Below are 15714 nucleotides of genomic sequence, written 5' to 3' on the forward strand. Positions count from 1 at the left end.
AAAATTGAAATTAATTGTTCCGATTCTCGTCAATCATTGCCATATTTCTAACTTCTCAGCTTTCTTCGTTTCACCATTTATATCAGGCAAATATACAACTTAAATTAAAGGAAGACATTGGATGCGATTCCTAATTATCAATACATTTTTACTAAAGTTTTATTGGTTTTTAACTTTTGATCGAAATCTCTGACATTAATGTGATAATTTATTTCTATGTATGCTACTATATTTTTCAAATTAAAAATTGAAACTTATAGTTGTTCATATTAATGAGATTTTAAATAAAAACCCATAATTTATGGGATTAAAAATATTAAAATATAAATTATACTATTGTGTGTGTATATCATGGGTTCATTCATCACAATTAACAAAAAAATTATTGTACCAAAACATGGGTACATTCTTCAAAACCACACAAAAAAAAGTAATAAATATTAGGCTTAATAACATTATTAAATATCTTCAATTAAACTTAACATGGATATATTCTCAAATCAAAAGAAAAGAACGTACCCATATAAGTTTAAAAATGGATTAGAGAAAAATTAAATAGATTTTATATATAAAAAAAAGGGTACATTTTACATATAACTGTTTGGACCCGATTTTACACTATCGGCCCGAATAATCGAGGTCGCTGAATGAGTATAATTTTAGACCGTTGAATGACAAAGTGGTTGAAATGATTATATTTTTTTTATTAAAAGATAATGTTATGGTTTTTATCATAATTATCTTTTAATAATAATTTACAAGATGTGTATCTCCAAGCTGGAAACACAATAGCACAATTCAAGTAGATTTGGATGTTTGGAAGGTGAATGTGTGGGTGGGATCAGTTTGGTTGACTGACAGATTCAAGTGTGCTGCAAATTGGTTATTATTCATTTAAATTATGGTGATAATTAGTAAACAAATGAGTTTGGAGTTGACTTAGACAGCAAAAGGTTGTTTTGCGTGCACGGATAAAAATGATAAAGTGATGATGGCGGCAAAAAAACACTACCGAATATTCTTGGCAGGTTGCCAAGAATCTTGTCAAGCAAATTGCATCAGGTTGGGACTCGTGGGCTTTGAAAAGATGGAAAAAGATGGGATCAAGTTTGAACTTTTTGATAAGTGCATGATTGCACCTTGGTTCCAGCACGTGGAGATCATCATATATTTGAATAATGATGGAGAAAATAAGGAGAAAATAAGATAATGATGGAGATTTTAAATTGGTTGGATAGTTGCATGATGAGTCCGATCCACTCGAAAAAAAAAATCTCATGCAATGCTCAGGGATCAATGCAGCACGCCCTATAAATACAAAGACATTAGCAACGGGAATGAGTCTCCTTCAATTCAACACACAAACTATTATGTATAAATTCTCGCTTTATGTGAAACCTCTCAAACACTTTGAAATTTTTATTCTTTTTCGTCAATATATCTTCAGTTTGGATAAACAGCACTGTGAAGGCAACTAGCGAACATCTTCAATTTGGATAAACAACATTGTTGTCGTAGAATCAGCCAATCGCGGAACACCTTCAGTTTGGATAAACAGCACTGCGTCAAGGTCGATTGATTACCTATCCAAGTCTCAGCCAAGAAGGATTTTCGAGTCCTTATTTACAGAGGTCATCTCATTAGCTTTCTCGACGAAATGAGGTGTTGCAGAATTATTGGGCTCGGCACATTGAACGCTGAGTTGTTTATGATTGGATATTCGCAAGTAAGTTTTACAGTTTGGCATTTTGACGGCCGAACCACATTCACCATCAAGACATACGTCTCTTTTGAGTATTTGTATCCGTATAGCTTGGTACCAATTCGGCGTGCTTATACTCTTACGAATATAATCACCGTGATCGAACCCGGCGTCGACGATCTGTAAACGTCGCAGAACTAGCAGCCTTGTCTTTATGCTCGAGAACCAGAGGGCTAAGACGTGTTTCCTTGGTCGCAATTGTAAGATCAAGAAGTCAATAGCATTTTCAACGCAACATCAACAAATTTTACTCATTGGTCGAGCTCGGCCGACGAGTTGGCACGCTCCGCACACAACCGAATGACGTAGTTAGCTTATTAATTACTCGGCCTACGTGCCATATAGGTTAGTAATTTTTAGGGTCAACAATAACAAATTGATATATTTAAGAATAGGTACTTTTTAAGATTAAAAAATTGTAAAAAAAAATTACATGAATAGGTGCATAAAAGATTAAAAAATTGAAAACATTTTATAAAAAGCTAATCGGTAAAAACTTATTTTAATTTTTTATTTATTTTGGAAATGTTTTGAATTGAAAATTAGTTAGGAGTTTAAAGGTGTGACTATTAAAATTCTAAATCAATTTTTATTTTAAAAAAATTATGTAACTGACATGTAAATTTATCATTACATTAAAGCTAGGAACTTGGATTAAAATCTGAAAATTAATAAGGATTCAGTTAATGAATATTAATAACTAAGAATCAGATACTAATTTTTTCAACAATTAGAGCAAGCTGGAAAGGAGTGACACGTGTCGAGTTGAACTGGTCCCACGTCATCCCTTTCTGTGTCCGAGCCTCTTCGGTGGACTCCGTCGCTTTTGTTGACCAAAGAGCAAGCTGGAGAGGATGACACGTGTCGAGTTCAACTGTTCCCACGTCATCCCTTTCGGTGTCCGAGCCTCTTCGGTGGGACTCCGTCTTGTTTCCGCTTTTGTTGACCAAAGGACAAAAAATGAGTCACATACCGGGCAGGAGAGGCAACTACGCGCTTGTCATTTGTTAGGGTTTTTGAGAAAACCAAAAATATCTCCCGGTACGACGGCGTCCGCCACGACGGAGCAGCGGTGAAGCATGACAGCAATAGAAGAGATAGCTTCGAAGCTGAAGAAGGACCTGGACGACCACGTCGACTCCGTCAGGGTCTCGCTCCACGCCGCATTCGTAGGGCTCCTGGAGCGGGAGAAGGAGATCGGGTCTCGATTCGCTGTCTTGGAAGCAAAAGAGTCGGAATTCGAGTCGGCGATGGTGGTGAAAGGCAGGGAATTACAGGGTATTGTGCGGGAGGTTGAAGAAGGTAAGTCCCAGTTGCAGTCTATTAAGTTATCTTTCGAAAAGTATTCGGTTGAAGAAGGTAAATTGGGAGAATTACAGAAATTGGTTAAGGGTATGGAAATGGAGTATTATAATATGCAACAACGGATGAAACAATTGTCGAAAGAGATTGAGTTAAAGGAGCGAGAGAAGGAGATCCGGTTCGCGGTCTTGGAAGCCAAAGACTCGGAATTGAACTCGGCTCTGGCGGCCAAGGGCAGGGAATTTGAGGAACTTGTGCAGGAGGTTGAAGAAGGTACGTCCCTATTGCAGTCTGTTAAGTTATCTTTCGACAAATATTTGGTTGAAGAAGGTAGATTAGGAGAATTACAGAACTTGGTTAAGGGTAAGGAGATGGAGTATTACAAGACACAACATCGGATGAAAGAATTGTCGAAAGAGATTGAGTCAAAGGAGCGGCAGTTAAATGCGGTTAGGGGTAAGGTTGCGGATCAATGGAAAGAGTTTGATTTGAGAGACGACGAAATTAGAGCTAAGCAAATATTGATTGAGGAATACGACAAAGAGATGAAGTCAAGAGAGCATAAACTCGGTTTGATTGAGAAATTAATAGTAGAAAAAATGAATGTAGTTCAATCGAAAATGAAGGATTTGTGTGAGCTTCAGAAGTCAATGGGGGTGTGGGACTGTAAACTTGAATTGGAACTTAAAAGACGTGTTGAGAAGGTCGAAAAACAATTTGAGTCAAAAGCCGACGAACTTAATTTGATTGACGGGAGGGTCAATGATTGCCTCAATGAGTGTCAGTTGAAAGAAAAGAATTTGGATTCCGGCAAAAGGCATTTGGATTCAGTCGACAAGTTGATACAGGAATCTGCGAGGCAGCTTGAACAAAAGACCAAAGAGCTTGAATTGAAGCAACAAGAATTTGAAAAATCCAAAGAACATATTTGCACAAATAAATCGAAGGAGAAGACTGATATATGTCATACTCAAGTGAAGATTGAACAATCAGGAGATATCCCTGACAACATTGCCGTCCCTCCTTTTTGTGCAACCAATAATTCAAGAATCATTAGGGATGGTAGGAGCTTGCAGTTTTTCATGAATGATTATTTTAGGAGAACGGATTCAGTTTCTATCCAAGTTTCAGCCTGTCTTCAATTGTCATCAGACCCAGCAAAATTAGTTCTTGATGCTATGCAAGGGTTTTACCCTTCAAATTCGACTGTGGAAAACAGGGAATTTGATTTTGATTTGAATGTAATTAGAAGGAGCTGTATTCATTTGTTAAAGGAGGTAAAGAGAGTCTCACCACAAATTAGTGAACAGGTGAGAGCAGAAGCAAAGAGGTTGGCGGGTGAATGGAGAGCTAAGATGACTGTGGTGGCTGAGAATTGGTTGGAGGTTTTGGGTTTTTTGTGGCTTGTTATGGCGTATGACTTGAACTCTATTTCTGACAGGGAGGAGCTTCAGTCTCTTCTCAGTATAGCCGCTGATCACGAAAAACTGTCAGATGAACTGTACGGGATCCTTGACACCGCAGATAACACACCTGGTAATCACTTTTCCTGTTTTATTAATTTTTCTAACTTATTTATATTTCTACCTGAATATCTTTTTTTTCTATGCCTTGTAAAAATAAAAATCTAAAATATATTTTCTGATTGAATTCTCGAGGCTTGAAGATTCATAAGGGTTTTTCTTGTATATTCCTATCCTTGTTAAGTAATAAGTTGAAATCTATATCAGTAACACTTGATGCGATCATGGGACGGGATAGGGTCATAGTTCTGTAAACGTTTTCGCATTATAAGATTGATTACATATAGCTGTCATAAAGAAACATTCTGAACCGGTGATGCAGTGCTTTACGGAATAGATAAAAATGAAAACTTATAGTTCTTGCATTGTGGAGTAGCGTTGGTCGCACTCCATATTGGATGTGCTTTATACATTTTCATTTTAGAGTAGCTTTTTGAAGTAGCCATGTACTTTAAGATGTCGTTGCAAGCAATGATAAAAATATTTGTTTTGTTGAATGTTTTTCTTTTTATGCTCTTTAATTTTAAGTAGACATACCTTAAAAGGTAGTTAGAAGCAATGATAGGTGTTGTTGTATATTAATATTGCATACAGTTTTTTCTTTATAGTTTCAAGAAGCAAATACTTTCTTCTTGTTGCTGGGCCTTTTTTTGTTTTTTTTTTTAATGTTTTTTAAGTGGCCCATAAAGCTATACTTTGATACGTTAAATTCAGAATTATTCACTCACTAACCTCTAATTCATTTTCCTTGTATTTTTCAATTGAATAGCGAGCAGCAACCTTTGTTCCTCTATCAAAACTGAAAAACCAGAATCTCCGCTGGGAAAGAATGCCACAACTTGTTCTTCTCCAAATCTTGAACTAACTGCCACCACAGATGCTAGGAATTTGCAGGGGGGTCCAACTTTTTCTTCTCCAAATCTTCGTCAAACTGCCACCACAGATGCTAGGAATTTCCAGGGGTTATCAAATGAGCATTCTAGTGGGAATCACTCAATACAGAATGAATTTTTACAGATTGACAAGTTGTTTTCTGTGTTAAATGGAGAAGAGTTGGTAAATTATCTCGGGTTGATTTCGCAGAATAAACAGGCCCTAGAATATATTTGGAGTTCTGGTTGTGGAGATAAGATCCCTGGTAAGTTTCATGAAAATTTAGCTTGCATGGTTGTTAGTATTTCTCTTACCATGGCTCTTGCTTATTTTCGGAGTTTTGGTTTTGGGATGATTTCTTAGGAAAAGGTTTTAAATTCTTATTCACGTTGGTGCCATGCTGATCAACTGTATTTTCCTTCCATAATTGTTATGTTCTAGCTAGTTCCTTCTATTATATGCTTTCTTTCGTTTATGCATTTGCTAGCATTACCTTATATTCGAGTTTGGTTGGTGATCTCCCCTTGAAGCTTATCTGGAGCAGTTTGATGAAAATCCTTCAATTTTTACTTTATGTGCCGCAGATGCTATTCCGACTCTTATTGAATGGGGGCAACGGATTGAGGCTGTTAGAGTTATTTGCACCTTCAACTTAATTGACAAGTTTCCCCCGGGACCCCTCTTGAAAGAACATGTGGAGATTGCGAGGAAGCATTCCCAGTCACTTATCTCGAAAACAAAACTACTTGGTAACGAGGTAAATTAGCTCTTCTCTGGACATACAATATCTGCTTTGCAAATAAATAATTGTTGCTGCGGCCATCCTCAATGTAAATATGCATCCATCTATCGATCTAAATTACTTTTGTTTGCAGATTAAGGTTGTAAACGAAGAAATAGCTGATCTAAGAGCTGTGATTGAATGCATTAAAGATTACGACCTAGAGTCGGAGTACTCCCCCCAGGCTATTGAAACAAAAATAGCGAAGCTGCAGAAACAAAAGGACGAGTTGATACAGAAGCGTCTGGCGCCATGTCACAAGGTTAAACAACCGCGGAAAAAGAAGAAAAAACGCACTGCCAAGTTTCAAGCACAACAGTTTAAATCTAAACGTCAGCGGGCATCAATATCAGCTTCCCCACCACATCCAAAACCAAATCCCACCCCTGGATATGTATCGCCGTCATATTTGCCGCATGAAAACAGCAGACACCCCTGGAAACGTCCGCGGCCAGAAATATCAGCTGCCGCACCACATCCAATACCGCCGCTGTCATATTTGCCGCTGTCATATTTGCCGTACGAAAACATTCGACAGCCCCGGCAATTTGGTATGGCTGCCAACGACGTAGGCATTTCGACAGGAACTCGTTACCATTGCGACGGGTTAGAGCATTTGGAACGAGTTGTCCCAAGTATTCACCCGAGAAGAAGAACGTGGATGTGATCAAATCAGAGATGAATCCAAGTCCCCTGTTAGTTATTTTGGTTAATTTTGGAGCAACCAATCAATCAGATTTTGCAATTTGTTAGATGCCAAGTGATTGGGAGATCTGCTTCACAATTTGTACAGCAGTAAGAAGTAATATCATTTCGGGTTTTTATCACAAATGGTTTTTGAGATTGATTAAACTCATCATTTTCGTCCTTTACTTTTAAAATCAATCAATGTCGTCCCTGACATTCATTACTGCACATTAATTTGGTCATTCAGTTAAGAATTCATCAACTATTCTGTTAGTTTGTATGTCGGACTCACAAATCCAATGAAATGATTACACATGAATTACACAAAATAAGGAGCAAATAATCCTTGATATTGATTCAACTACTTATTTTGGTCCTTGAGTTAAAAAAATCGATAAAGTTGATCCCTGACTTTCAATACTGTATGTCAATTTAATCATTCCGTTAAAGTTTGGCTAGCACGAGTCCCTTAACTTTCAATAAATGTCAGTCAACAGGTTCGCACCATCTAATCATCAAATGAGTTTGGATCACTTATTTTAAATCATGTGATCCATATTAATCAACTTAACTAGCCTACTTTACACAAATCGAAAATGTAGATCTCTCTTCAAGGGCTGCATCTCTGGCCCTTGGGGGTGAGTTATTTTAAGGTTGGTGTAATAAATTGTCAGTTTTACTTCAGGGGTGGTCGTGCCCTGAATCCTACAAGTATATTAACCGTACGATCAGACCACATACGAAAACCCGCATCCAACGGTCCAAATCAAATTAACCGCCTTTATGTTTAGAAAGAAATTTAAAAATCTTTGTCAGTTTTCATTATCCACAACAGTTGCCCACTCTCAGTACTATCATTAATTCCACACCTGTTTCAATATCGCCACTCTTATCTCTCCCAGCTCTGAGCTCCTCCAATGGCCACCGTCCTCCGAACTCCACCTTTACGAGCACCGTTCGCACCGCTTTCCTCCACCGTTTCGCCCAACCCTCCGAGAACTTCATACGTTTCGTGCGGACAAGGCTCGAGCAGCACGGCGCCGTTTCTCAGTCTCAGCTCTCTTCGGTCATCTCACTCGCCGTCCGTACGGTTCCTCAAGTTCGCGCCTTTAGCTTCCCGCCATGAAACTCTAAGGGTCGAGACGGCGGAGGAGATTCGAGAGCTCAATGAGGTCGAGGTATTATTTACTTTTTTCTTAACAAGTTTCAGAATTGGTTTTTTGTTTTCTTGAATTGAAGTTCATGAGTCTGTTTGTTGATTGTTGATGAGGAATTGATTTCGCAACGAAACACGATCGAAAAATGCAATTAATTTTGCTACAAAAGCTGCTGTATTTAATCAATTCTGTAGAGAGCCGTAAGAATTTGCATTACATTAATTGAGTGTATAGATAGCGTTGGAAGTGAATTTTTATGGTTGTGTAGTAGCTTTGATCAAAATTTGGAAGCAATAACGAGAATTAATCATTTAAAACAACAACAACAATAACAACCAAGCCTTGTACCATGAAGTGGGTCGGCCGTATGAATCCTAGAAAGCTATTGCGCTCGGTTTTGCTCCAAGTCTTCTGTTAGCTCCAGGTACTCCATATGACTGATGCCTAAAAGTACGTTTAATTGTGGTGGTGAAATTTAAAAACATTGGACAAAGAAAGGCACAAAATCATTGCCACCGGAGGCAGTTCTGAGTTATGGACCGAGATTTTTATAGCTTTGAATGATTCACGTTACTACAAGGGAACCATTGTCCTTTCTTCTGCTTCCGCATTTTGAAGCATCGAAGGCTTGATATCCATCCTATAAATAGCTCTTATGTTCCAAATGATTCATGTTTCTCCTTTGTGTTGTGATTGTTTTAATAACATCTAAAGAGATGATAGTCTAACAATTTTTTGTGACAGTGGCTCTCTAGAACGCCTGATTAGAAACATCTACAAGATATTTTTGTGGCTTTCTTAGTCTAAATTCCATTAACAATTGTTTTTACTAATATGTTGTTCAATCGTGGGTGAAGGCAGATACTCCGTGGAGAACTAGCAGTGGAAACTCCTGCCTCAACAATTTTGGAGAGTAATTTCCTATTCACCACAAATATTGATCTTCACATAGACATGATACATATTGTTAACTTTTATGGACCGCTCGAAATTTCTTTAACATGATATCATTATGTACCTAAATGTTTCATTTGTGTGGATCACAAAAAACTTTAGTTGATTTATTATATACTTTTTACTTGGTCGTTGGGAATGATCTTTGTCATATCATCATCTTATTGCAGAGATTTTTGGGAACCTTTTGGTTACCGGGGATGTAAAATTCATGAAGAGGCCATATGCTTGGGTATCTGCATTCTTGGTTGGACAAAGCTTATTGCTGATTTCTGCTCCAATGGCTCAATCGCGTGATATTATTAAACCAAATGCGGTTTATGAGACTGGGGAGTTATTTGAATTAGGAATCCAGCTATCGTACTTGCTACTATTGTTAGGTTTTCTTGGGGTTGGAACTTTCTTTGTGATCCGTCAAGTGCTTGTACGTAGAGAACTTGATCTTTCTGCCAAAGAATTGCAGGTATGAGCCTTGCATTTTCCATTATTTACTGTTTTCAACATACCTTGCTCCTGCCTTGACACTTACTACACATCCTACACTAGACATTAAATTCTTTAATGTTTGTCTGCTGTTATGGACATTCGACAGAGGCTGTCTACAACCGCCAACCGGTTACTCACCTTATAATTTTTTCTATCTAAATACCAGGAGCAAGTAAGAAGCGGTGATGCTGATGCAACTGAGCTTTTCGAACTTGGAGCAGTGATGCTGAGGAGGAAAATTTATCCTGCTGCTATTAAGTATTTGGTTCAGGCAATTGAGAAATGGGATGGGGACGACCAAGATCTTGCTCAGGTATGATGAATTCTCAGATATATTTGCACTTCTATTGTCTAAACTAAAGCACATCATACTGAATCCAGCAAACAGATGGCTTAAGAATTGTGTTATAAAAATACTTGCGACTGTTTAATTGTTGTATTCCAATTTCAAGATTTTGTGGTATTGCAATGCTTGCTACTTGGTTCTGTTGTTTGTGTTAGTCCTTCCCGGAGTCGCATCTGTTAAAAGGGCACTAACTTGTCATTCTGAGTAATGCACATTCATTGCTGTTGTATGATTGTGTCCGTTCATGTGTTCAGAGTGTCTACACATCCCGAGTTTCACATGAGTTTGTAGTCTATGACTCTGTGTACCCTTTACATGTTTTGAACTGTAATCCCATCCACCCATTTAAATCAGATTGTATTTTTCTTTACATCATATGTTTGGGCTTGGATTATGAATTTTCTGATATTGGTTTCCACATTTCATATATTTGAATAGGTTTACAATGCCCTCGGTGTCAGTTATGTCCGTGAGGGTAAACTTGCTAAGGGAATTACGCAGTTTGAAACTGCCGTGAAGCTTCAACCGGGCTACGTCACAGCTTGGAACAACCTAGGTGATGCTTACGAAAAGAGGAAAGACTTTAAGGCTGCACTGAACGCATTTGAAGAAGTGCTACTGTTTGATCCGAACAACAAGGTAGCAATACCACGGCGGGAAACTTTGATGGAACAAGTGAAAATGTACAGAGATGTTCCGGTAAAAACAAAGGAGAGATCATCTGACAGTAAGCGTTGACGAGGATACTATCAGCAGCAGCTTATGTAAGTTTTGCTTGGCATTCTCCGAAACATTCAATGGTTGTTGAGTTATCATTTCGTTTTTCCACGGTCCAAGATTTAGGCCTGCCTTCGATAGTCACATTTTGTATTCTCTAGCATCTAAGTCTGTAATTTGATTTGGAAAACTTGATTGTTGCTATCCATACACCCTTTTTTACCTTCTATACACCATTAATTTTTGTTTTTTGGTTTTTTCAATTCATTTGACCTGACGGTCTAAAATTGCATGTATTCAATACAATCTCTATCTGACCATGAGATAATAATTCCTGTGATACATGTATTTAATACAATCACCATCTAACCGTTGATATAGTGATTGTCTTAAATACAGGAACCAAATCCTAAAATCTTGAATATGCCCCATCAATTGGAAAGGTAAGATTGTAAACCTAAGGAGATTACCATATAGTAACGTAGTGGCAATAATCCGCTTTATAAGAGAGAACTAGTGGAGTTTTGCTTTTAATGAAATTTTCTTTATGACAAGGATAGCGTTTTTAGTGAGTTAAATAGTTAATTACTAGGGAGAAAGAGAATCAGTAAGAATCAAATCTGTACCAGAATGCATAGACATGATTGTTTTCCATTATTTCAACATAAATTAGTCATCTTGAGGAGTTTAGATTGGGAAACACAATGTATTTCAATAAATTCAGATACATTCTAATTTCGTCCTAAATTTGTTTGGAAATTTTGGATTTCAATTTTTGGACGTCGAATTTGATTAAGGTGCTACAAAGTCGAAAAATATTGGATTGGAAAGCTCAAATCAAAAATTCCAATTCAACTTGCCCCCCTTGTCGAAAACTATCTTCTTTTTTAAGTGCTTTGAAACTTGAATAATCGCATATTGGCCCTCCAACTTGATTGTAATGTCAGATTGAAACCACTAATTTATGTAAAATTGACCACCAAATTTTATTTCCTGCACACATTCGTCCTTTCAAGTTTTCATGCAAAATGGAAAAAACAGACCACGGTCTACATCCAGTTGGCCAAACAGAGCAGTCCTCATGAAGGGAATAGAAACCCAGAAAAATCATACATATTGACAAGAAATGCAAGCCTATTCACCGGTACGATCATCCAAACTATCATTTTGCCAGTTCGTTGCTACGAAACAACACAACGACAAATAAAAGAAACATTAACAAAATAAAAAAATAAAAATAAAAAACTGAAAAAAAAATTAAAACGGGAGGGATCGGTATGAAGATAGCGACTTTATGCATGTAAAGTCGCTACCATTATAGCGATTATTTAACAAAATTATACCTAGCAAAGTACCGATCATACCGATCGGATCATTTTCTATTTTTTTTTCTTTTTCCATTGAATAGCTATATAAGAGTAAAATAGTAATCACAATGCAAAGTATCAACCTAACAACAAAAAGTGTTGACACATGGAATCCTATTCATGGACCTAAATAAAAAAAAAAACTAAAAATTGGACTAATCTAATTATTAGGCCATAAAATTGGGAAAGGGATCATTTCCGGATCTCTTTCCCCAAATCCACCTAAGCATCTAATTCGGACCCTTGAAATTTAGTCCAAGGGCTAAATTAGTTATAACTTTTTGTCTTCTATCACAAAATAAAATTATGGATAATAAAGTAATTTGCACAAACTAAATTTTACAGTTGTTTTTAAAAACATCATCTACATGTAATCCTAACAAATCACCTACAAGAACTCCAAATTTTTACGGGTGTATTGTTTTATGAAACTTCTAATTTCTATGGCACTTATTTTCAAAACTTCAAGTTTGAGTTTAAGTACGAACTCTAGGTTCATGATACCTGCAAACAAACACAATATACATATGTAGTCAACGGGAATAGCTTCGGGACCTATGTGTGAAAAGAATGAGTGATGACCCAAAACATAGGGTTGTCGTGGCTTGCAAGCCCAAAAGAGTGGTTGTTGGGTTGCTAGGCAATAAAGGAGAAGTAAATGAGTTAATAGATTATATATCCAATTATTGGGCTAAGAAGGAAAAGTGAAAAGTAAGGTCTAATCTATGGGCTTGTTATTTCATGCGAGTCAAAAATAACATAAGGCCCAAAAGAAAAAAAAAACAAGTGGGACGGTTTGGTGCATATGCCCAATTGGGTTGCGGGTCAACTGGAGGCAGCCCAGGTCTGCAAGATAGGTGATACAAAATGGCTTTGTTTTGGATCTTAGAGTTTTGGAGCAGGAACGACTTGGTGGCTCGGGAAGAGCGGCTTCAGGCTGCGGCTCCTATGTGTGTAGGGTTTGAAAAATCCCATTTTTTTTCTTCTCTTATTCATACATATTCAATTCACCACAATTATAAGAACAATAAATTTAAGCTGAATCTATAATTTGAAAAAAAAAAAAAAAAAAAAAAAACGTAAAATTAGAGTTCATGCTTCATGGTGAATGTTTCATGCAATCATTGCTGAAAAAATATCGAAATTGAAACCATGTTTTGTAGATTACTTGGATTGCTTGACGAATATTGTGAACGGCTTTGTAGTAAACAAGCATTCAGTTCCTTAGCTCAGTGTCAGGAGCGTGTTTAACAATGCGTTGTGACCTAAATTTAACTAAAGGAGAGAGAGAGGGGTGCATCTGCATAAGGAGAAAATATAGGCTTGGGAATTACTGTGATGATATTTCTCTGTACCTTGTGCCTTTTTTAAGAAAAATAATGGGGTTACTTGCCCTACAAGTAATACAAAGTTGTGCCTTTTTATTTTTTGTAATTAATTCTTGAATTGTTTCTTACTAACACTAGTAGTTGTTGAGACTATAAATACTTAAGTAATAATTTCTATTGTGAAATTGGTGTGAATGCCCATATAAAGAAAACAACCACATATGGCTAAGGGTGGAAAGTAGAACAATAGAAGTCAAAATTATATTGCTTAAATAATAGAAGTTTGGTTTTTATTGTTTTGGTGTGTAAGCCTTTTACATGCATTAAAAGAGACATATGTTTGTATGGTGTGGGTAATACAAAAAGATGAAAAGCAGAAAGTAATAATCATGTTTTCCTCATTTGTCCCTCTCTATGTTCAATTCTCTTATCTGATACTAGTGAAGAAAATAAACAGAATAATACATGGTTCTCGTTTCACTTCAATCTCTAACAACTCTGATAATATATATAGGTACGCATCATCTGATAATAACATGTTTCTAAATGTTCAAGGTAATCATTACCTTGAATTGGTCAAAGCTCTAAAAGACTTCAAAACAAAAGTGTTGAACACTCTAATGTTTTAGCACATTCAATCACATATATTAAACATTAGCCCGTTCTATAACTATATTTTTTTTTCAAGTGAGGCATAAATATATATATTATATGGCCCTTTATAACCAAATATATCTCGGGATACTAAACCTAGTTAGAAACTAATTATTTATTTATTTATTAGTTTTACATATATTAAAATAAACGGTTAAATGGGTATCCGTTTATAACCGCGGGTAATACCCATAACCGTCCATTTAAATTTCACGGGTAAACAGTTATACCCATAACCATTTATTTATCTAAATGGTTACTCATAGCCGTAACCGTCAAATTTAAATGAACGTATAACCGCAATTACCTATAACCAATGGGTATTTGCCCATCCCTAGCACTAACTTGTCATTCTGAGCAATGCATATTCAGTGCTATGTATGATTGTATCTGTTCGTGTGTTCAGGGTGTCTACACATCCCGAGTTTCACATGATTTTGTAGTCTATGTACCCTTTTCATGTTTTGAACTGTAATCCCATCCACCCATTTAAATCAGATTGTATTTTTCTTTACATCATATGTTTGGACTTGGATTATGAATTTTCTGATATTGGTTTCCACATTTCATATATTTGAATAGGTTTACAATGCCCTCGGTGTCAGTTATGTCCGTGAGGGTAAACTTGCTAAGGGAATTACGCAGTTTGAAACTGCCGTGAAGCTTCAACCGGGCTACGTCACAGCTTGGAACAACCTAGGTGATGCTTATGAAAAGAGGAAAGACTTTAAGGATGCACTGAACGCATTTGAAGAAGTACTACTGTTTGATCCGAATAACAAGGTAGCAATACCACGGCGGGAAACTTTGATGGAACAAGTGAAAATGTACAGAGATGTTCCGGTAAAAACAAAGGAGAGATCATCTGACAGTATGCGTTGACGAGGATGCTATCAGCAGCAGCTTATGTAGGTTTTGCTTGGCATTCTCCGAAACATTCATGGCCCGTTTATGTAATTGGAATTAAAATAAGAGGAATTGAATTGATGAGGAATTAAATTGAGGAGGAATCAGAATTGGATTCATATTGAAGCTGTTTACTTAAATATTCTGGAATCGGAATAAAAATAGCACTGAATTCATATAAGTTATTTACTTATTCACCTGAATCGGAATGAAAATCAGTGTGATTACTATAATGCCCTTCTTCAAAAAAATTAAATTTGTATACAAATTTATTAGAAAATCTCTGCAAATCTCATCCTTCCCTACTTCGGTGCTTCCCTTGGAAGTACCAGTGCTCTTCACTAGAGCCACAATTCTCTTTTCTTCCTCGAGGAGACCCGTGGTATCAATAATGCCCTTATTCAAACCCAGTTGAATAGAATACTCCTCTCTCCTTGCAATTTTTCATATCCTTTATCCCTGTCCTCACCTCCATCTTCCCCACTCACCCTACCCCATAGCCACCACCTCTTCTCCCTGCAAAGTATTTCATAATTTTTTTGGGTTTTTGAGTGATTGCTTCCCCGCATTTGTGGGTTTCGGTCTAGTTTGAATTGTTTCTTTGCAGGATTTGGGTGATTGATTTTTGAATCCGGTTTCAGGATACGTGGATGGGGTTCTTGAGCTGGTGGGCCGGGTAGTGAAGGTCACACGGGGGTGCGTTGGTGGGTTGGGTAGTGAAGGTCGCACCAGGAGGTGGAACCGGAAGGTGAGGTGTGCCGCATGAAGCAGAGTGCGCAAGGAGGGTGGGGAGCGGTGAGTTGAGTGGTAGACTTGAAATTATAAAAATAATCAGAGGGCATAATAGGCAGGAAAAATGCATTCCCATTAC

General features: G+C 37.1%; 2 protein-coding genes across 4 annotated transcripts; both read left to right on the top strand.

The window, feature by feature from the left end:
- Window positions 1–2703: 2703 nt before the first annotated feature.
- LOC137713044 (uncharacterized) lies at window positions 2704–7072 on the top strand. Its single transcript, XM_088684111.1, has 4 exons — window positions 2704–4600; window positions 5357–5725; window positions 6045–6217; window positions 6336–7072. Exons 1-4 carry the CDS (start codon window positions 2842–2844, stop codon window positions 6906–6908), a joined length of 2874 nt encoding a protein of 957 aa, XP_088540237.1. The 5' UTR covers window positions 2704–2841; the 3' UTR covers window positions 6909–7072.
- Window positions 7073–7740: 668 nt separating this feature from the next.
- On the top strand, window positions 7741–10836 carry LOC137713435 (tetratricopeptide repeat domain-containing protein PYG7, chloroplastic). Of its 3 annotated transcripts, none has more exons than XM_068452728.2 (5): window positions 7741–8106; window positions 8943–8993; window positions 9209–9502; window positions 9692–9838; window positions 10310–10836. In XM_068452728.2, the coding sequence occupies exons 1-5, from the start codon at window positions 7846–7848 to the stop codon at window positions 10607–10609; spliced, it is 1053 nt and encodes a 350-aa protein (XP_068308829.2). In that variant the 5' UTR covers window positions 7741–7845; the 3' UTR covers window positions 10610–10836. The 3 variants fall into 3 exon arrangements, with proteins under 3 accessions (XP_068308829.2, XP_088540970.1, XP_068308827.2); XM_088684844.1 differs by having other exon boundaries at window positions 7741–8100; window positions 8947–8998; window positions 9210–9502; XM_068452726.2 differs by having other exon boundaries at window positions 7742–8106; window positions 8947–8998; window positions 9210–9502.
- Window positions 10837–15714: the final 4878 nt, after the last annotated feature.

Source organism: Pyrus communis, chromosome 14, assembly GCF_041283825.1.
Source record: "Pyrus communis isolate YQ-2024b chromosome 14, ASM4128382v1, whole genome shotgun sequence".
NCBI classification, from domain to species: domain Eukaryota; kingdom Viridiplantae; phylum Streptophyta; class Magnoliopsida; order Rosales; family Rosaceae; genus Pyrus; species Pyrus communis.